The 20,500-nt window shown below is 49.1% G+C and overlaps 2 protein-coding genes across 2 annotated transcripts; one reads left to right on the plus strand and one right to left on the minus strand.

The window, feature by feature from the left end:
* Positions 1 to 445: 445 nt before the first annotated feature.
* LOC123060540 (transcription factor HY5) lies at positions 446 to 1,801 on the plus strand. The gene is made up of 3 exons (XM_044483299.1): positions 446 to 871; positions 1,005 to 1,336; positions 1,430 to 1,801. The coding sequence occupies exons 1-3, from the start codon at positions 763 to 765 to the stop codon at positions 1,523 to 1,525; spliced, it is 537 nt and encodes a 178-aa protein (XP_044339234.1). The 5' UTR covers positions 446 to 762; the 3' UTR covers positions 1,526 to 1,801.
* Positions 1,802 to 2,390: 589 nt separating this feature from the next.
* LOC123060539 (ABC transporter C family member 3) lies at positions 2,391 to 8,453 on the minus strand. Its single transcript, XM_044483298.1, has 10 exons — positions 5,899 to 8,453; positions 5,739 to 5,825; positions 5,025 to 5,654; positions 4,775 to 4,939; positions 4,396 to 4,690; positions 4,078 to 4,292; positions 3,558 to 3,863; positions 3,388 to 3,451; positions 2,977 to 3,216; positions 2,391 to 2,862 (listed from the first exon to the last, which is right to left on the minus strand). Exons 1-10 carry the CDS (start codon positions 8,281 to 8,283, stop codon positions 2,759 to 2,761), a joined length of 4,491 nt encoding a protein of 1,496 aa, XP_044339233.1. The 5' UTR covers positions 8,284 to 8,453; the 3' UTR covers positions 2,391 to 2,758.
* Between the last annotated feature and the right edge of the window lie 12,047 nt (positions 8,454 to 20,500).

The raw sequence follows: 20,500 nt of genomic DNA on the forward strand, positions 1-20,500 counted from the left end.
TGACACCGAACTCGTTTTTTTGTTTTTTTGACAATCTACTCATTTTCTTTCTTTGTCACGTCATATGTGGGATTCACACGGTGATGAGAAAAGCAGGTTAGGCCGAGCCCACAAAGCGCAAGTAGCATCATTTCCACGCGGCACGTACGTTATGCGAATATATGCAGTGCAGCGGAGAGAAACGTGTCCAACACCTTTCGGATCCTGTGGCAAAGCTGCTCGGGATTTGTCACGTGTTGGTTTTGTCTCGCTCGAACGGCAAAAAGAAAAGGAAGGTTGGCGTGGGGATAATCGGATGGACGGGCGCGCGGCCACGCACCCTCGGCGGGCGCGTTTATGGCGCCGCGCCGCGCCACGCTGCCCGCGCCGCCGCCGTCCGATGGGCGTGCCGTGCACGGCGGGGATCGCGCCTCATCCAACCCCCCCCCCCCCCCCCCCCCCCGACCCGGCCGCCGGACTCCTCGCCATTTCTTCTCTCACCCCCGCACGCGGACGCGGCCTCCCTCCCTTTCTCTCTCCTCCCGCTTCCCGACTTCCCGTTGCTCTGTCCCTCCCTCCCTCGTCCGATCTGCATCTGCCCCGGCCCCCTTCTCTCTCCGCCTTCTCGTTTTTTTCTTCTCCCTTCGTTCTTGGCAGTGTCAAGATTTGTGTTTCTTTTCGTCGGAGCGGCGGCGGTGGAGTGGTGGTGGGGCGGCGGGAGATTCAGGGAGATCTAGCTCGATCCGCCTCGGTTCTTGGAGCTTGAAGACGCGGGGAGGCGAGATGGCGGCGCAAGAGCAGGAGCAGCAGGCCAAGACGAGCACCACCAGCTCGCTGCCGTCCAGCAGCGACCGCTCCTCCAGCTCCGGCCCCAACAACCTCAAGAAAGGAGGTACCCACCGTCTCTCCGTCTCCCCGCCCACCCCGCCGCTCTTTTGCTCGCTCGCTGACTGAATCCGGCAGCTCAGCTCGAGAGTGGAGACGCTGACGACGCATGTGTACCTATGTGTGTGATGTGGTGGCAGGCGCGGAGAGCGACGAGGAGATACGGCGGGTGCCGGAGATGGGCGGCGGGTCGGCGTCGTCGGGCGCGGGGGACGGCAAGCAGCTGCAGCTGGCGGCGGCCGGGGGTGGGCAGGCCCCGGCGGGGAAGAAGCGCGGGCGCGCCGCCGGGGACAAGGAGCAGAACCGGCTGAAGCGGCTGCTGCGGAACCGCGTGTCGGCGCAGCAGGCCCGCGAGCGGAAGAAGGCCTACATGACGGAGCTGGAGGTGAAGGCCAAGGACCTCGAGCTCCGCAATGCCGAGCTGGAGCAGAAGGTCTCCACCCTCCAGAACGAGAACAACACGCTCCGCCAGGTACCATACCTTAGCCTAGATCCTCCCAGCAGAATTGTCTTTCTTGTCACTGGCCATGGCGATACTGAATCTTGCATGCGCGTGTGTGTGCAGATACTGAAGAACACGACGGCGCACGCCGGGAAGAAGCCGAGCGGCGGCAAGGGGGGAGACGGCGGCAAGAAGCACCACCACTTCGGCAAGGGCTAGCAGAGCTTCTCTGCTCTGCTGCGACGATGGTTGTTGCTAGGAACCACCGGACGTCTGCTCATCTGACCATTGTTAGGACACTGCTGTTGTTGTTTGCCGCCGCAGTTTGACGCTTGGCTTGTCTTCTTCTTCTTTTTCACCCTTCTCTTCTCTTCTCTTCTCCACGGTTGCTCGGTCGCCCGCCCGCTTTTGATGTCTCACTGCCACTGTTGTGTGTGCCCTGTCCATTGTAGCTTGTTGTTAGGAATGTTGATCTATGTGAACATTGGTTGTGTATTGTACTGTGCTGCTCTCTTCTCTTCTCTTCTCCACCGTTGCAATTTGGCCTCTTCGCAAAGCTGGTCGCTGAAGCTGCGCAGGGAAAGAGCTTCAAAAGATGAATTTCAGTTCAAATCCGATGGCCCAAGTGAAATCTCTCCTTATAAGTGTAAACCGGGAGGAGGCACAGCGGCTTCGAGGATCAGCGTCTCGCTGATGATGGGAGGCAACAGCGTTTCTATTATTTGCCTAGATTTTCGTGTTTGTACATGTCACAAGGCCACAAGGAAAAAAGAATCAGCCAAAGGCGCTCCCTGTGCTTAGTCAAAGAACAGCTGCCCTGAAAATGCAAGCAGTTACTGGCGAATTCACCTCTGAATTCAGAACAGCCGAGGAGCTACATGACTTGCAAGCACCTGATGAATAAGCTGCACAATGAGGAGGTATTGTAGAGGAATTTGACTTGAAATATGCAGAGGGAGAAAATATGAGAGAGTTTACAAGAAGATGCAACGGCTGTTCATGCTTGGCATTCTTGTACCCAACCCAACACAGACCCGCGGTGTCAATAGGAACAGTCAGGGAGGGGGCCCTGATACAACAGTGCTAAGCTGACCCACTTCATTTATTCATCCGGGTATCACACAGTACATCAAATTACTAAGCCCCAAAACTTTTCCGCCGTAAAGCGAGCGACTACTACCAGGGTTCAGTTCTTTCTACATGATCCTTAACGAACTACTTTCTTCAAACACTAAACTTTAACCGAGGCTCTTGACCACCTTCTCAGCCTTTTCCTTCAGAACATGTAAAGTTACCGTGCGAGCATCAGCAGCACCAACACCGTGGTAGATCCGATCCGGGAGCACTTCACATCACATCTACTACCAGTAATTTTTCGGCATTATCGACGGCCAAGACTCGCTCAGGAAGCCTCAACGGCGTGGAAGAACGGCTGGAGGATCCACTCGTAGGCTATGTATGCGTCGCCCTCATCGTGTACTCTGCCACAAGCTTTGAGAACAGGGACGACTTGTTCTCCAGCAGCTTGGCCGGCGTGTCATGCTCCACGGCCACACCTGCATAAGATTGGCACGGGGTTTATCAGACCAACAGATGTGCCAAGCACATGGGATTAGCAGAAGAATTAGCGAGGCGCGATCGTGATTTGTTTTAATGGTGTGATTGCTGACCGTTGTCGAGGAGCAGAACCATGTCGCTGTCGAGGACCGAGGTGATTCGATGCGCAATCGTGATGACCGTCGCCTCCGAGAAGTTCTCACGCAGCGTTTTCTGGATCATGTTGTCTGTCGCGGTATCCACTGAGGCAGTGGCTTCGTCCAGAACCAGTATCTTGGTCCGTTTCAGAATCACTCTTCCGAGACAGACTAGCTGGCGCTGGCCCACGCTCCAGTTCTCTCCGTTCTCGATCACTGCAAGGGAAAATAGCATGAATTTTCAGTTTACAGAAGCAGTGGCACGTGTTATATAGTTTTCAAATCTTGAAAGAGAAGAGCTGGTATTGGGAAATGTGCGAACGGTGAGCAAACTGAGTTTCAGACTTTCAACTGCATGACTGAAAATAAACATATCACATATCAGACCTGGCGAGTCGAGTTTCAGCTCCTTCTTCCTGACCTCATCTCCCAGCTGACAGTTATCCAAGGCCTGAAATGGAGCAAAAGATTCAGACTGCAACTTTCCAAGAGGTTCTCGACTATTTTGGAAGTATTTGACAACTGACAAGAAATGAAGCATGTGAAGGCGAAACTACCTCCCAGATTTGATCGTCATTGTACTCGTTAAGAGGGTCAAGGTTGCTCCTCACAGTTCCCTCAAACATCGTTGGATCTTGTGGAATGATGCTAAGTCTAGATCTCAGATCGTGCAGCCCGATGGTGCAGATGTCAACACCATCTACCAGTATCTGACCGACAGTAGGCTCGACAATTCGGAAAAGGGCCTGTATGAGTGTTGATTTACCACTGCCTGTTCTTCCAACAATACCGGTCTTCATGCCTCCAGGAAAAGTGACGTTAAGGCCCTTCAGAACAAATGGTAGTTGTGGAGCATATCTCACCTGCAGAAATTTGACAAGTTAAGGACCAGCACTATCTAGAATAAATTGGTTATTTCTCATTTGATAAAAAGCTGAATCTGCAATTCGTTTCTCATCAGACTGGATTTATAATAGTTCACTTGCAATGGCAAAAATATGAAATTTATGCACAACAACACGGTAAAAGGAAAGGAGAACATAATTAAACTGGAGGAAAAAAGGAAAGAGTACTTACATGGACGTCACAAAGCTGAATTTCTCCCTCTGACGGCCAGTTGTGGGGCAACTTATCTTCTGACATTGTAAGTGGGGGTTCTTCAGGAATGCTTATGTATTGCAGAATTCTTTCTACTGATATGATCTTGTTCTCCAAATTGCACATGCTCCACACAACCCATGCTTGCAGCATGTTCAAGTTAAGCCCATATGTGACCGCGAGACCAGCAATACCTGAAAGCAGGATGTAGATTTAGTTGCAAGCCCATATCAAGTCACGTCTAATCTTCTACCATTACTCGGTATAAATATTGTTCCGAACTAGTAACATTCTAACCTGGATCGATGATACCAGTTGGTAGACTGATAAGAAATACCAAAGCGAATGCAAATGTAAAGGACGACAGTGTATCCAAGCGGAAACAAAGCCACTCCATTGCTGCAGCATTGTAGAATTTCGGTCGAGAGTAGGCATCCATTAGATGGCTATTAGTTGATACAAACTGATTTTCTTTGCCAAAACTTCTGATGGTGGTTGATCCAGTAATTGATTCAGCAAAATGTTGTATGATAGGAGCTTTGCAAACCCCTACCAGCCTTTGCAGCTCTCTGGCCGTCTCAATGTAGTAGCGCTGCAAGATGATAGATGTAATAAGGTGCTGATCTTGCAGTTAAAAAAACATGAAGAATAGTAAATATTAAATAGATTAAATTACCTGGTAGTAGAAGCAGATAATGATCACAGGAACGAACACAAGAAACACCTGCCATGCTACCTGAGACATCACCGCAATAATTCCAACTAGTTGTATGATGGAAAACGCAACAGAACCCATCTGGTAAGCGATGTTTGTATCCACTTCGCTTTGATCAGTTGAAGCCTAAACAGTTCAATCTTGAGTGAGCGATAATCGAAGTAAACAAATCAAACTTTCCAGGAAATCTGAGGAGATGCAGATGACTTACTCTATTCAAGATGCGCCCACTTGGAGTGGAATCGAAGAAAGACATAGGAGCTCTGAATATGGCCATATGCATCTTGTTGAACAACAGAGTTGCTGTTTTGTATGCAGCTGTCACAAGAAACAGTGCCCTTATGAGGATGCACAGCGAACTTGCAACAGCCAATGCCACAAAGACATAGATCAGTGTCGACGTGCTCACTGGAGGCTTGGCGTCTTTCGACACAGGAGAAGCCCAAGCCATCCAGTAATTGCTAGCAATCTGAAGTACTTGGAAAAGTAGCTGTGCTATCAACACGAATGGTACGAGAGCTCCGCCGTAAGCCAATGTGAGGTACTTCCAGTAGACCCAGAACCCCACCCTGCCCTTTTCCCTTTCTTCTTCCTGCACCAGCTGCCCACTCTGAACCTTGTCACCGTCGTCTTTGCCATTTTGTTTATCTTTCTCTTCAGATGATGACAATGACCTGGATAGGCTTAAAGAGATCGTTTCACTGCCTCCATTAGCAACATCAATCACGTCCAATGCTGTGAGAGCATCTTGGTGAGCACCAACCAGTTCCATTAGCTCTTCCCCTGAACCAAGTATATCGTTGTATTTGCCTGCTTGTGCTATCCTCCCACCCTTCATTACCTACATTAAAATTATCTTATAAGGAGAACCGAACAATTTATGGCAATAAAATTTACATGAAACATTTTCCAGTGAAATTCTCACCAGAATAAGATCAGCTGAAGGCAGGAATTCAATCTGGTGAGTGACATAAACCACTGTTTTTGAAGCCAAAGCCCCAAGCAAGCATTCCTGCAAATGGAAGAAACCTTAATAAGCAACATGTTCTCAAACTCCTATATTGAACAAAAAAAATTTATTATACCTTGAAAAGGTGGGATCCTGTATGGGCATCGACTGCGCTGAACGGATCATCAAACAAATAGATGTCGGCATCCTGATACAAAGCTCGGGCTATCTGAATCCTTTGCTTCTGTCCGCCACTAAGATTTATGCCTCGCTCTCCAATGACTGTCTTGTCACCGAATGGCAAGATCTCCAAGTCTTTCTTCAGCGAACACCACTCAAGAACCCTGTCATATTTCTCACTGTCCATCTCCTTGCCGAACAGTATGTTGTCCTGAATTTTGCCGCTCTGTATCCATGCCGTCTGGCTGACATATGCCATTGTTCCACAAGTCTTGACCTCTCCTGATAGCTTTGGCACCTCACCAAGAATGCAAGAGAGCAAGCTTGATTTTCCAGAGCCGACCGTCCCACAGACTGCAACACGCATGCCTTGCTGAGCTTGAAAGTTCAGGTCCTTCAGCGTTGGCAGCTCAGGTGAGCCGTCCCAGGAGAAGCACCCATTGCTGACCTCAATTGCAACATTGGAGCTACCACTTGGTAGCCTCTCCACAGCATCCGTCGGCAACTCCTCAAGGCATAGGAAAGATGCTATCCTGTCAAGAGACACCTTGGTCTGAATCATCATCGAGATTGTGTCAGGAAGGTTGTATATTGGTTCTTGAAGCACCCGGAACGTGGCCAATGCAGACAGCACCTTCCCTGACTCCAATGGTATCCCTAAGAGCATGCAAGCTCCGAAGGTTACCACAGCGACAAAGGTCGGGGCACCCCAGAACACGAAGGTGGCCGCGGTCGATGTGTAAAGGTACTTCTTGAGCCAGCTTGTCTCTGTCGTCCTGAGGTCAATGATCTTGGACAAGAACTTCATCTCCCACCCCTGCAGTTTAAGAATTCTCATGTTGCGCAGGATCTCAGATGTCGCCTTCATCCTGACATCCTTGCAGTCCATGAGCTTCTGCTGGAACTTCTCCTGCATTTTCATGGGAGGCACATTTGCAAGCATGACCACAATGGTGGCACCGAGCGCCGCAAGCGACGCTACCCCCAGGGTGGAGTACAAGATGAACAATGCCATGCCTACTTGGAGTGGTACCAACCAGAGATCGTGCATGTACCATGAGAAGAGGCCGACTCGGTCGGCGTCCACGCTGATGATGTTGATCATCTCGCCGCTCGTGCGGCTCTGTCTGGAGGTGCTGGACAGAGAGAGCCCTTTCTGGTACACGACGGAGACGAGCGCGGAGCGAGCACGTATCCCGGCTTGCTGCAGCCGGAAGAACCAGTGCCGTTGTGACAAGCACTCAAACACCTTGGCTACGATGAAGGTGACAACAAGGAGCTTCCCCTTGCTGGCGTACCTCTCGTCGCCGTTGAGGTACTGCACCAGGGAGTCTATGAGGTACGGGCCAACGTAGGTGGCCAGGTTGTAGATGAGCGCGTAGAGCGCGGTCACCGCGATGTGCCACCACACGGTGCGCACAAGGGCCTTGGTGAGCTTGAACGCGGTGAACTTGGGGCCAGAGCCGTCGCCGGCTTGCGCCTCCAGGTTCGTCTTGAACGAGGGGAGCAGGCCGGCCACGCTGTCGGCATGATCAAGGTCCGGGACGTCGTCGAGGCCGAGGGCCTTCTTGTAGCCGACGGCGAGCAGGGGCCCCATCCAGGAGAAGGTGAGGACGCTGAGGAAGCCGGCGCTCGTGAAGAGGGAAGCGTCGACGGTGTCGTCGCCGCGGCTCTCGCTCGCGCCGTTGAGCAGAGGCTCCTCGGAAGCAGAGCCGCCCGTCGTCTTGGCCGAGAACCCGGCGACGAGTAGCGCCACGGCTGCGAGGACCTCAACGGCGTCGCGCGCCCACGGAAGCGCGGGCACGGGGACCCCGTAGCAGAGGCTCGTCGCGGCGTGGACGGCGAGGGCGAGCACGGAGAGGAGCAGAAAGAGCGCCCACCAGAGCTTGAGCGGCGCGGCGAACCGCTCCTCCCCGTGGCTCCGGTACTGGAGCTGCAGGTAGGCCGCGAGCAGCAGCCACGCCACCGCGCGCGCCGCGGCGTCCGCCTGGTCGGCCACCGCGTCGGGCGCCCCCCACCCGGCCCCGCTGTTGTCGAGGTACCACGAGACGAGCGAGTACGCGCCGAGGAAGACCTCGGACGCCGCCAGAGCCCACGTGGCGCGCACCGCGAACAGGCCCCACCGGAACCCGGCGCGGCCGCCTCTCGCCGCAGCGGCTGATTCCTTGCCGCGGGGGGCGGCGGCGAAGAGGAGGCGGGCCGCGACGGCGAGTGCGAGCAGGAGGTGGGCCCCGGCGCCGAGGCCGTGGAGGAGAAGCGGCCGCAGGAAGACGGGGAGGGCGGCCGGCTCCGCCATCGCTGCCGCGAAAGGCGACGACGACGACGACGCCGCGGTGGGCATGGACGGGCGCAGGCTGGGTGAGTGGAGCGCCGGAGCGGGCGGGCGGGGGTTATATAGGGGGCCGGGCGGCGACACGTGCGCGGGGAAGAGTCGTGACGGCGACGGGGCGGCTGCGGCTGCGGCGCGGCGCGGGTCCTTGGGGTCCAAGACACCTCCCTCCAGCCCACCCCACCCCACCCCACCACCCCCCGCGTCCCCACCCACCCACGTCCCGCCGCGGCCGCGCCGGAGGGGAGCCAAGGATGGAGGATCGCCGGAGAGCGGAGGGGGGAGAGGTGAGTGAATCAAAATTGGGGTTTTGGTGGTGGCGGTGCCCCCGGGCGATCGGAACAAGCGGTGACGACTGGCGGGGCGGCAGTCGAGATAAATGAGCTGCAGAATCCCGGCCCGGCACGGCCGGGGTTTTGACCACGCCTCCCTCCCCCGCCCCAAGAGCAATTTGTTAAGAGTATCTTCCACCGCACGGTTTAAAAATCTCCTTCGCAAAATCCGACGACGAGATAATAAAAGGTGGTGGCTCTGTTGGGTTTTTTCCCCCCGAAATGTGGCACTAGCATCCTGTTATTACCGTAGCCCAGATATAATGGCTTTGTGTAATTATTACCTCAGTTTAATATGGACTGTGCGCAGTTTTTTTTTTAATTTTTTTTGAGAGTACGCAATCGCGTACCTTAGCTTTATAAAAGGCAGAAATATGTACAAGAATGTGATACAAAGAGCCCAGGCGGCACACACTAGGCCACCCTCCGGCCCGAAGACTCCACTCCTAGCACTAAACTCGACTACTCACAAAATACATTGACTCCGGTACCTCCCGCCCTAACCCAAGTTTGCAGCTCATCGAACACTTGAGAGGTGAAAGTTGCTACAGTAGACACTTTTCTCCTAGGGCCGAAGACCATTCCGTTGCGATGCTTCCAAAGGTGCCAACAAACAATCATGATAAGTGAGTCAAACCCCTTTCTGTTCTCCTTCGGCATCCTCTTGCGGGTCTCCATCCACCAAGATATAATGGAGTCGTTGGTTGTAGGCACGAGCATGATGTTGATGCTGGCTCTCAAGAAGCAGCAGTGCCAGACTTGCCGAGCGAAGACACATCGGAGCAAGATGTGGTCCACTGAGTCTTCCTCCTGATCACAAATGTAGCAAGGTGAGATTTGGTCTTGCAGTCCGTGACGCAGGCGCCGATCTGATGTCCATAGTCTCTAATGAATGGCCAGCCACATGAATAGCTTGCACGACAAAGGCGCCCAACATTTCCAAATCGCCATAGCTGGTGCAAAACGGATGCTTCCCTGCCACATCATCTCATAGGCTGATTTTGAGGTGTATGAGCCTCCAGTATTCCATCTCTAGATGGGGACATCAGTTTGTGTCGGCACCAGGATAATCTCAATCATGATTTCCCAGAGGTGAATGATCTGGATCATGGCATCCGCGGAAGGGCTTCCAGATATGTCGTCAGCCCAACAGTGAGAAGATAGAGCTTCACTGACCGTTCGCCTGTTGATGATTTGTGTGCGTACTAGCGCGAGAACCAAGGGTGCAACATCAGCCACAGACTGTCCATCGATCCATCTGTCCTTCCAAAATAATGTTGGGCGCCTTGCAGCTTCATGATGATCATCAGCTAGAGGTAGCAAGTCCAGCAGCATCCTTGCATCTGCTTTTTTTCCCACAAGTTAAGTCCAACGACATCTTTGTTTCCACCATACTGTATTGGTGAACGTAGTGTGTGCCCCACTTGTAATCGGGAAAAAGGAAGGCAAGTCAGTTCATCGCTCGATCAGTCTGGCAGACCACGTCTATTAGCTGTGCAGCACTGAAAGAAGAGCGGGAATCGAACCACAGCTCTCTTAGACACTGGGAACGGCTCGTCTCCATGACGCCTCAGAGCTGCAGAAAGGGCCTCAAGACAATGTTGCTGTTGATCACCTGGGAGCTTTGGAAAGATAGGAACGCATGTGTCTTCAGGAGAAAAACGCCACAGACGAAGGATGTTCTGTGAGCCATTAGGAGCACGCTGGAGCTCTGACGGCTTGTAGGAGCAAGATGTCTTGAGCCCCCGTTCGGGGAAAATGTAGCGAGATAAAACCCTTCGTTTCTTTTAGTTTGGGAAGCGAGATCTCCCAATTTCTGGTAAACCACGATCACTTGATCATCCTTGTATTTCCCGTTGCTTTCTTCTAAATCAATGAAGCCGATGACCCCGGATCTTTCAAAAAAAAGTTCATCGATCGATCTCACGCTGGAACCACATGCGGGTTCGGACGATAGAGACTCTCTCCCGATAATATCGCTGCCCAGCTTTGTCGGTTCTCACTTCTTCTGTAAATGTACTACTAGGAGTAGTATATAACAGTTTTTCTGCTTGTTTTTTCCAATCGGGTGTATTCCCTCCGTTCGGAATTACTTGTCTCGGATATGGATGTATCTAGAACTAAAATACATCTAGATACATCCAGTTTTGCGACAAATAATTCCGAACGGAGGGAGTATTATGCAACCAAACACAGGTGCACCCCAATTCTAACACATCTAGCTAATTCATGAGCCACTCTATTTTGACCATGACTAGTTTTACGGGGGATAAAAAGCTTGATTCTCCAAGAAAGACTTGATCTCAGCCATCAAATGGCTATTCCTAGACCCAGCCAGTGAAATGCTAGTGAGAGCTTGCAAAGCAACAGTCGTGTCCGTTTCAGGTGGACAGGAAGCTCCGATCGTCGCGAGGTTAACGACACACCTTCCATGATTGCGCTTAGTTCCACTTAGAGGACATCGCCAAAGTGGAGCCTTCACCGCTTCATCTCTTAGTGTTATATAGCTGGCGCCGCATGCATGGCGGGAGTGGGGGAGGATTGTGACAGCGATGGCAGTCAAGGGGGTGGTTGCAACGTGGGGCCATCTCCTTGGGGTGCAAAACACCTCCCTACCCTCCGTTCGTTTTACTAGTGTGGCCACCCACCTAGGTTGGCTGCGATGAAGGGGGGCTGCGACGGAGGATCCCTTTTCACCTCTACGCCTCGATTAATCCAATACAATTGGGGAGGATGTAGGAGGGGGTGATTGATGGGATCAAAGCGGCGGAAGGGAGGAGGCCTTATTTGGCTTGTAGGAATTTCATATAAATCTTGTAGGATTCCAATCCATATGAATTTTCTCTATGGAAGCCCTTTGTATCACAGGAATGGTTCACCAAGATGTTATGGAATAGATTCATGTACCCACCATTCCATAGAAATCCAAAGGCTCCTTAGGTTCATGCCTCTTGATTAGGATTCTCAAAACATAGGAATAGAAAAGGTGTAGGAATCAGGGCCTCTTTGATTCGTAGGATTGCAAAAACACAGGAATAGGAAAAACGTAGGATTGAAATGGCATGTCCATTGCATCCCTATAGAATTTGAGTTTGTTTGATTGTGGCATGGGGAAAGCAAAGGATTTCTTCCAAGAGGTTGGAGTGGATGTTAGGGGCTTCTTTGATTCAAAGGAATTTTATAGGATCTCTGGAGGATTAAAATCCTTAGGATTTTTTCCTATGTTGGTCCGTTGATTCATAGGATTGGATCCCATAGGAATTTTTCCTATGGAATCTTCTGTACTACATTTCATAGAAAATTCAACATCCACTCGAACCTCTTTTTACAATTCCTTTGTTTTTCCCATGGCATCAAACAAACATTGCTAATTGTATAGGATTCAAATGGGCATGCCACTCCAACCCTACACTTTTCCTATTCCTATGTTTTCAAAATCCTACGAATCAAAGAGGCCCTAGAATTCCTGTGAAATGTAGTACAAATAAATCCTTAGGAAAAAATCCTACAAGATTCAATCCTACGAATCAAACAACCAACGTAGGAAAAATTCCTAAGGATTCCAATCCTTCAAAAATCCTATAAAGATCCTTTGAATCAAAGAGACTCTCAATGTGCCATGACATCTTGACTCCTACAGGATTACAAAACTACAAGAATTTGGACGAAAGGGTGTTTGATAGCATATGAAAAACAAAGGAATTCTACCAAGAGGGTTGAGTGGATGGTAATTTTCCTCTAAAATGTAGTGCAAATGAATCATATGAAAAAACTAAGGATTCCAATCACGCGATAAAACGGTCGTCGTATGAAAAAAATCATGAGGATCTAAATGCCCCCAAATTCCTATGAATTTCCTTTGAACCAAAGGAGCCCTTCAAATAGTAGTTTAGGAGAATAGTAGAAATAACAAATTTTCTTATGGTGATACTATTCATGTCTTTGGTTTAAAGGAATGGGCTAAAGGGAAAAAGGATAAAAAGTTTCTTTGATCTCAATTTCAGAGGGAAAACATAGTAATTCTGACATCCACCTGTATCTCCTTTCCAACTTTCTATGCATGAAGAACGAGACTAAGATACTTAGTGGCATAATAACATTCTAATTATATGGCGTCCTTTGGTTCATAAGATAGGAGTATCATAAGAATTGGAACATCATAGGAAATGAGATGACACGTATCCCCATTCCTATAGGAAAAGAGATATCATTTGCTTCACATGATAAGATTTTTTTGTCATGCCTGAGCTAATGTTTTGTTTTCTTTGAAATGTGAAGGACTGGAACAAATCCTACATAGAAATAGAAATCCATTCCTACAAACCAAAGAGCTCAAAACGAAATTTTATTATAGGAATCCTATTATATAAAATTTCTACATTTTCATGTGGTTTGATTTTGATTTGGACCATGTTTTTTAGGACTTTTGTGTTTTTTCAAATCCTATGAACCAAAAATCCAAGTTGACAGAAATTCTATGTTTTAAGCATGCATTTCTACCATATTTATGTGTTTTTCCCATTTTTGCGCTTTTAGAACCATGCGAACCAAAGAATCCCTAAACATGACTCAAGTGTCATTTTATTTGAGAAGTCTATAATGCATTGACACTCTGTCTCTTTACTCAATTCCTTCAAATTTCCATGTTCATTTCATGTACACCATCTATAGATACATCTTATAAAATTCGACGTTTTGACCGCCTTGTACTTCTTCGCTTCTGCCTCTGCGAACTCTCATATAGGGTTTCCCTGCCTCTCGTCGGCGTCGGTCCGCCTCGTCTCATATCGTCCTTGGACCATGGAGATGTGGTGGATCCCAGCCCTTGTCGGCAGGACGGCTGCATTTTTAGGTGTTTTTTCGAGTTTTGTTAGGGTTTGTGTCATGCTTAAGAAGACGAGGCGGCGACGGCTTCTTGAAGATGGAATAAGGTTCTTCCCATCTAGCCCCCGTCCAGGCGATGCTTCTAGCATCATCGGAGGGCGTGTGGAGGTGTGTCTCTGGATCTCGTGGGATCCGGTCGGCGTTTGTCTTTGGTGGATCCGTCGGGATCCAGTCTTCGTTCATCTACATATGTGTGTCTTCAGGTTGGAGCCTTTCGATGTATGGGTTGCAAATTTTCTCGGAAAAAACTCTCAGGGTCTAAATTTTCTGTAAAAATTCATATGACATGGCATTTCAATATTACGTTTTCGTATTTTAAATTCCTGCAATTGAAGGAAGCCTCCCGACCGATTGAACCGTTTTTGGCCCCGGAAACAAGCGGTGGCGGCAGTCGAGGAGATTAATTATCCCGGAGTCCGGGGTTCTGACTCGCCTCTTCCGCCCCCAGGAGCCGTACTGTTCTTCTTCGGTTTGAAAAACAAAAATGTGTACTCCTTCCAAAATGCGACGACGAGACGCTTCTGTGTCAGTGTGCGTGTAGTGCTCTGTGCATAAAAATTAATGCAGCTTCGATCGGGGCCTTGATCGGAGGCAGCTTTGATCAGAGGAGAATCTGGAACTACAAAAAGGAAAAAAAAACAAGTTCAGTGGTGGAGTATCCGTCACTCTGCGTCAAGTAGCAGCAGCTTCCAAATGTAGTAGGTGCGCGCGTGTCCCACTCCGTGTCCGCGAGTTCATCTGACGCTGCAACCACATGCGGGTTGTCCCGATATAACGTACCCGTCACTTGCTCAGCTTTTGTTAGTTTATTCAGCACTCCCTTCGTCCCATAATCTAATATGGCTATAGTTAAGTAAAGATATATCAGTAGATCATCAACGAAGGACTAAACATAAGATAGTAGGAATACATAAATCATAAAAAAATGAGATGACATGTCTCTCAATTTCTATAGGAAAAGAGATGCCATTTATTTACATATGATAGGATTTTTTTCCATTGAGTTTATGCTGATGTTTTTTTTCTTTGAAAAGTGAAGGATTGATTTCTATCCTACATACCTACATAGGAATATGAATCGACCATATTAGTAAACTTTTGAACTAGGTATATCTATTCCCCTCGCGGGTGACTCGAGGATGACGAACCCTAGACCCCCTAGCCCTCTCCCTCCCTCCCTCCCCTCCCCGCCACCACCCGAGGTGGTCGCCCCGCGCGGCTGTCGGTGAAAGTGGCGGCGAGGCTTTTGCTACCCCGAGTCACTTCGGGGAGCTCTGGATGCCAGGGCGGCGGCCCTGGGTGTGATGGCAGCATTGACCTCGTTCGACGGGTGGCGTTGCGGCCTTGCGGGTGTTGGCGCTGGCTCCTCCGGTAGGGTGGGCAGCGGTTGGGCAGCGATGGCTCCTCATGGCGTGCTCTGCTCCGGCAGCTGCATCGGATCTGGATCCTGATGCTTCTTCTCTGCATCATCCGTTCTCACCGGCTGTGGATCCCTCCGACCTGTGGGGATGGCTTGGGATGGGAGAAACCCATGGTCGACCTCCCATCGACCTTGACGCCGGCAGTGGCTCCGGCAACATTCCTCTCTTGAGGGGGCGCTTGATTCCTCTCCTCCCCCCACCTCCTCCCCCCCAAATCCCGAGTAAAAACCTTGGCCTTGTGTGGTCGGGCGACGGCGGCGCTCCGGCGTCGTGATCTTCTTGAAGATGCTGCCTTGGGATGGGTAGAGTGTAGTGGATGTGCTCTGAGTCATCTGTGTCGGCGGCGCCAGAGTGTTTCCTGTTGAGCGTCATTGGTGGTGGGCGTGAGATCACCTTCCCGCTTCTGCCGTTGTGGTTTCTTGTACATCGACACTGTGGGGATGCTGGCCAGTGATGGTGCTCTTGTTTGGGGCGACTGGAGATAGTGGTCTCCCTTCCGGCAACATGTGTGGAGAGATGGTGCTTTCTCCCCCGTCCTCTTGGTTGTCCTGACATAAGCGACGATGCTCATTCCTGCTGCAGTGTCCCTCTAACCCTTCGTCTGGTTGAAAGTGTGTTATATCGACTAGAGGGGGGGGGGTTGAATAGGCGATTTTTATGAAAGTCTTCAAAACATGGAAGTTTCGAAGACAAATGATAGAAATGAACATATTACCATGCAGCGGAAGGTAGACTACACTAGGCAGACCATAGTCAAGCATTCAATAAAGTGAAACCACAATGACTAATAGCAGCTAGGCAGTAAGGATCAGGTACACAGTGAAGACAAATAGATAAAGAAAATAAGCACTGACTTCACAAGGCCAACTGTAAATAAAGAGATGAGAAGAATAGAACCAGTGTGCGTGATGAAGACAAAGGTTTGGTAGACCAGTTCCAACTGCGGTGACAGTTGTACGTCTGGTTAGGGCGGATAGGTATTTAAACCTGAGGACACTCAGTCCCGAACACTTAGTCCTGAGCACGCAGCTCATGACACTTAGTCCTCATCGTATTCCCCTTGAGCTAAGGTCACACAGACCTCGCCCAATCACTCTGGTAAGTCTTCAAGATAGACTTCCAAACCTTCACAGACTTCGTTCACCGGCGATCCACAATGACTCTTGGATGCTCAGAACGCGACGCCTAACCAGCTGGAGGATTCACAGTCCTCAAGTGTAATAAGTCTTCAGATCACACAGACACGAAGACTTAAGTGATGCCTAACACTCTTTGGCTCTGGGTGGTTAGGGCTTTATCCTCTTAAGGAATTCTCTCTCAAAGGCTTCGAGGTGGGTTGCTCTCAAACGACAAAAGCCGTACTTTAACTCTGAGCAGCCAACCGTTTATGGTTGTAGGGGGTGGGCTATTTATAGCCACTAGGCAACCCGACCTGATTTGTCCGAAATGACCCTGGGTCACTAAGGAACTGACACATGTTCTAACGGTCAGATTTCAAACACACACGTCAACTTTACTTGGGCTACAAGCAAAGCTGACTTGTCCAACTCTGAACAAGATTCGCTCTCATAGTCTTCACTCGAAGACATAGGATTTTAGTTAAGCATCACTTCAGTCATTCTGACTGGTGCTCTTGGACCCCACTTAACAGTACGGTGGTTCCTATGACTCAACAAAGAAGAAAAAGAACTACGAAAGATCTAAGTCTTCGTGCTCCATAGTCTTCATGCGATGTCTTCTCTTGTCATAGTCTTCAATGTGAATGTCTTCACATACCACCTTTGCCTTCAATGTCTTCATACATTTTTAGGGGTCATCTCTGGTAGGAAAACTGAATCAATAAGGGACTTCTACTTGTGTTATCCTGCAATTCTCACAAACACATTAGTCCCTCAACTAGGTTTGTCGTCAATACTCCAAAACCAACTAGGGGTGGCACTAGATGCACTTACAATCTCCCCCTTTTTGGTGATTGATGACAAACTAGTTGAAGTTTTCAACGGGGAATATAATATGTGAAATTGTAAAGGATAATGAATTGTCTTCATAAGTTGCAAGGGCTCCCTCTGAAGATGTGCATATAAGTAATTTGCTTTTGGAATGCAAATGCACATGGCATGTTGTACTTGTGGAGATCCTCTTCGACTTATGATGACAATTCATCATGCATGAAAAGTATGTGAAGATAATGACATGCATAATGGACGTCTGCAAAATGATCTAAGTGCGGAATTTATCGTCGCACATGCGGAATTTATCATCGCATCACAAAATAGCAAATAAGTAGCAGACGATCATCGAGTTTAAGTGTTACAACTCAAAGAACTAAATGTATCAAAACGGGAGTTGTAAACACTAGGCAAAACATAAAGTAACCGCCCATATGGACTCGCTTGAAGACTATCAAACTCATATGCTTCTCCCCCTTTTGTCAGTGAGGACCAAAAAGGTTTGAAGACATAGAGCATCTACTCGTTCCCATGAAGAGTAGGTGAAGCGGCAAGGTCGTCGGTGGTGTTCGGCGGTGCAGAAGAACTTGGAGCAGTGTCGATGCGTGCAGAAGTAGGGGGCGATGAAGTAGCATCGTCTTCGTCCTCGATCACTCTGGCATTCACAGTTGCCGCAGAGAAAGAGAACTCAGAGTCTTCAAGAGATGGAGTTCGTCGCAGCATAGTCCTTCGGGGAGGTGTGGAGTCAAACTTGAAACGTTCAGAGAAGCCATCCTCTTGAAGATCATCCTCAGAACACATAAGCGTCAGCCCTTTCCATGTACGCCGACAGGTTTCATGGGCAACAAAGGCATTCTTGGTGGCAAGATTGCGAATGCGGTTGACATCCACCAAGAGGCTTTGCATTTGGCGCTTTAGCCAGTCATGATGCCTATCCTGTTTCTGATGATGAGCAACCAGAAGCTCTCGGTCATTGAGAACACGAGATCGCTTCTTGGGCCGTTCGGCAATAGTGCTTCCAGTGGCTTCAGTGAGGGCACGATGAGGTGCACGTGTAGTACCAGCCAGAGGATAAACACAAGTGACTGCTTCAACTCCTTCAATGTTCTGAGAGAAACTTTGATGCTCAGCATTCTGAAGACTAAGAGGCTCCTTGGCAGGCTCTGGATAAATGGCTTCAACGGACATATCCACGTCAGGCAGAAAGATCCGATGATTGCGAGCAGATGGCTGATATGAGATAGATGAGTGGAGTTTAATCAGCCGCATTATCCATGGAGCGTAGAACTTCAAGCCAAAAAGATAAGATCCTGATGCAGCAAGTTGGCGGATGAAGAAGTCTTGTGCGTTGAAGCATTTGCCATGAAGAATATAGAAGACCAAAGTCTTCATTGCACCTTCCAGCTTTGCATGTGGAGAATGTCCTTTGATGGGCCAGAGAGTTCACCTTATAATGTGATAGATAGTCCGTGGCAGATACTCAAGGTCTTCAACAAAGAACTCCTTAGGATATGCAGCATCTGGAGGCAAAGGCTTCATCATACTGAGCATCTGACTCATGTTCGGTTTAGGCTTCTGAAAGATGCTCTCCATAGCTTCACTGTGAAGCTGGCAGCCAGGTTCATAGAGATCTCCAGGAGTGGGCAGACCAGTGAGCTCAATAATATCAAAGGCTTTGGCTTCGTGATGAATATTTATGGTCATCCACTCAAGGACCCAAGTCTTCGGATCTCTGTTGTAGCCACGAATGTGAAGAGTGGCATAAAATTGGAGCAGTAACTCTTCGTTCCAGTGCTCTTGGTCGGTGACGAAAGGCAACAACCCAACCTCTTTGAAGCAATCCAGAGCTTCTTCCAAGCAGGGCAGACCAATTATTGCTTCGGTGTCAAGACGCATATGAGGGAAGATGCGACCTTGATTGTACAGAATGCATGAGTAATAACTTCACTGCGGATAGCTCTAGAACCGATCAGAAGATATTCTTTCCCTTGAGTAGGGGTTCTTGGAGATATTGAAAAAGGTGTTGTCTAATTTGAAGCCGTTGACATTAAATGATCCAGGTGCTGATGCAGGACCTGGAAACCTGGGCAATCTTGGCATTGGCTTCTGTACCTGAGGCCTATGCTCAACATGATAGTCAAACTGAGGACCAGCAGCAGGCACAGGAACAGAAGCAGTAGCGTCATTGGCTTCACTGACTTCTGGTTCATGGGTTGGTGTAGGCTCCACATGTGCTTCAGCCATGACTATGTCATTGGCTTCATTCATGTTGGTGGTGGTAGCCTCAAAATTTTCTACCTCCACTTGATGAGCTGGAGAGTCAGGCACAGACACGTTCTCCTCGAGAACAGCTTCTTGGTGAGACGGGGGTGTAGCAACTCTTGGGGTTTGTAAGTGCATCTAGTGCCACCCCTAGTTGGTTTTGGAGTATTGACGGCAAACCTAGTTGAGGGACTAATGTGTTTGTGAGAATTGCAGGATAACATAGGTAGAACTCCCTCATTGATTCGGTTTTCCTACCAGAGATGACCCCTAAAAATGTATGAAGACATTGAAGTCAAAGGTGGTATATGAAGATATTCACATTGAAGACTATGACAAGAGAAGACATCGCATGAAGCCTATGGAGCTCGAAGACTTAGATCTTTCGTAGTTCTTTTTCTTCTTCTTTGTTGTGTCATAGGAACCACCGTACTGTTAAGTGGGGTCCAAGAGAACCAGTCAGAATGACTGAAGTGATGCCTAACCAAAACCTATGTCTTCGAGTGAAGACTATGAGAGCGAATCTTGTCCAGAGTCGGACAAGTCAGCTTTGCTTGTAGCCCAAGTAAAGTTGCCGTGTGAGTTTGAAATCTGACCGTTGGAACACGTGTCAGTTCCTTAGTGACCCAGGGTCATTTCGGATAAATCAGGTCAGGTTGCCTAGTGGCTATAAATAGCCCACCCCCTACAACCATAAACGGTTGGCTGCTCAGAGTTAATATACGGCTTTTGTCATTTGAGAGCAACCCACCTCGAAGCCTTTGAGAGAGAATTCCTTGCGAGGATAAAGCCCTAACCACCCAGAGCCAAAGAGAATTAGGCATCACTTAAGTCTTCTTGTCTATGTGATCTGAAGACTTATTACACTTGAAGACTGTGAATCCTCCAGCCGGTTAGGTGTCGCGTTCTGAGCATTCAAGAGACATTGTGGATTGCCGGTAAACGAAGTCGGTGAAGGTTTGGGAGTCTACCTTGAAGACTTACCAGAGTGATTGGGCGAGGTCTGTGTGACCTTAGCTCAAGGGGAATACGGTGAGGACTGGGTGTCCTGAGCTGCGTGTTCAGGACTGGGTGTCCGGGACTGTGTGTCCTCAGGTTTAAATACCTAGCCGCCCTAACCAGACGTACAGTTGTCACAGCAACTGAAACTGGTCCAACACATCATTGTCTTCAACGAGTCACTGGTTTCATCCTTCCCTTCTCTTTACTTACTGTTACTCCTTGTGAAGTCATTGTATGATTGCACTATCTTTTATCTTCACTGAGTGACTGCGTGTTTTGTTTGGCTTCATAATATCTTCCTACCTGATCCTTACTACATTGCTGCTATTAGTCATTGTGCTTTCACTCTATTGAATACTTGACTATGGCTTGCCTAGTG

Source organism: Triticum aestivum, chromosome 3A (assembly GCF_018294505.1).
Source record: "Triticum aestivum cultivar Chinese Spring chromosome 3A, IWGSC CS RefSeq v2.1, whole genome shotgun sequence".
Classification (NCBI taxonomy): domain Eukaryota; kingdom Viridiplantae; phylum Streptophyta; class Magnoliopsida; order Poales; family Poaceae; genus Triticum; species Triticum aestivum.

Excerpts from the sequence above, each read along its gene's own strand:
- LOC123060540 (XM_044483299.1), top strand. The coding sequence starts at position 763 with ATGGCGGCGCAAGAGCAGGAGCAGCAGGCCAAGACGAGCACCACCAGC. Across the intron at positions 872-1,004 it reads CAACAACCTCAAGAAAGGAG|GCGCGGAGAGCGACGAGGAG; the intron begins GTACCCACCGTC and ends ATGTGGTGGCAG. Across the intron at positions 1,337-1,429 it reads AGAACAACACGCTCCGCCAG|ATACTGAAGAACACGACGGC; the intron begins GTACCATACCTT and ends GTGTGTGTGCAG.
- LOC123060539 (XM_044483298.1), bottom strand. The coding sequence starts at position 8,283 with ATGCCCACCGCGGCGTCGTCGTCGTCGTCGCCTTTCGCGGCAGCGATG. Across the intron at positions 4,940-5,024 it reads GTGGGCGCATCTTGAATAGA|GCTTCAACTGATCAAAGCGA; the intron begins GTAAGTCATCTG and ends TGAACTGTTTAG. Across the intron at positions 4,691-4,774 it reads TTATCTGCTTCTACTACCAG|CGCTACTACATTGAGACGGC; the intron begins GTAATTTAATCT and ends ATCATCTTGCAG.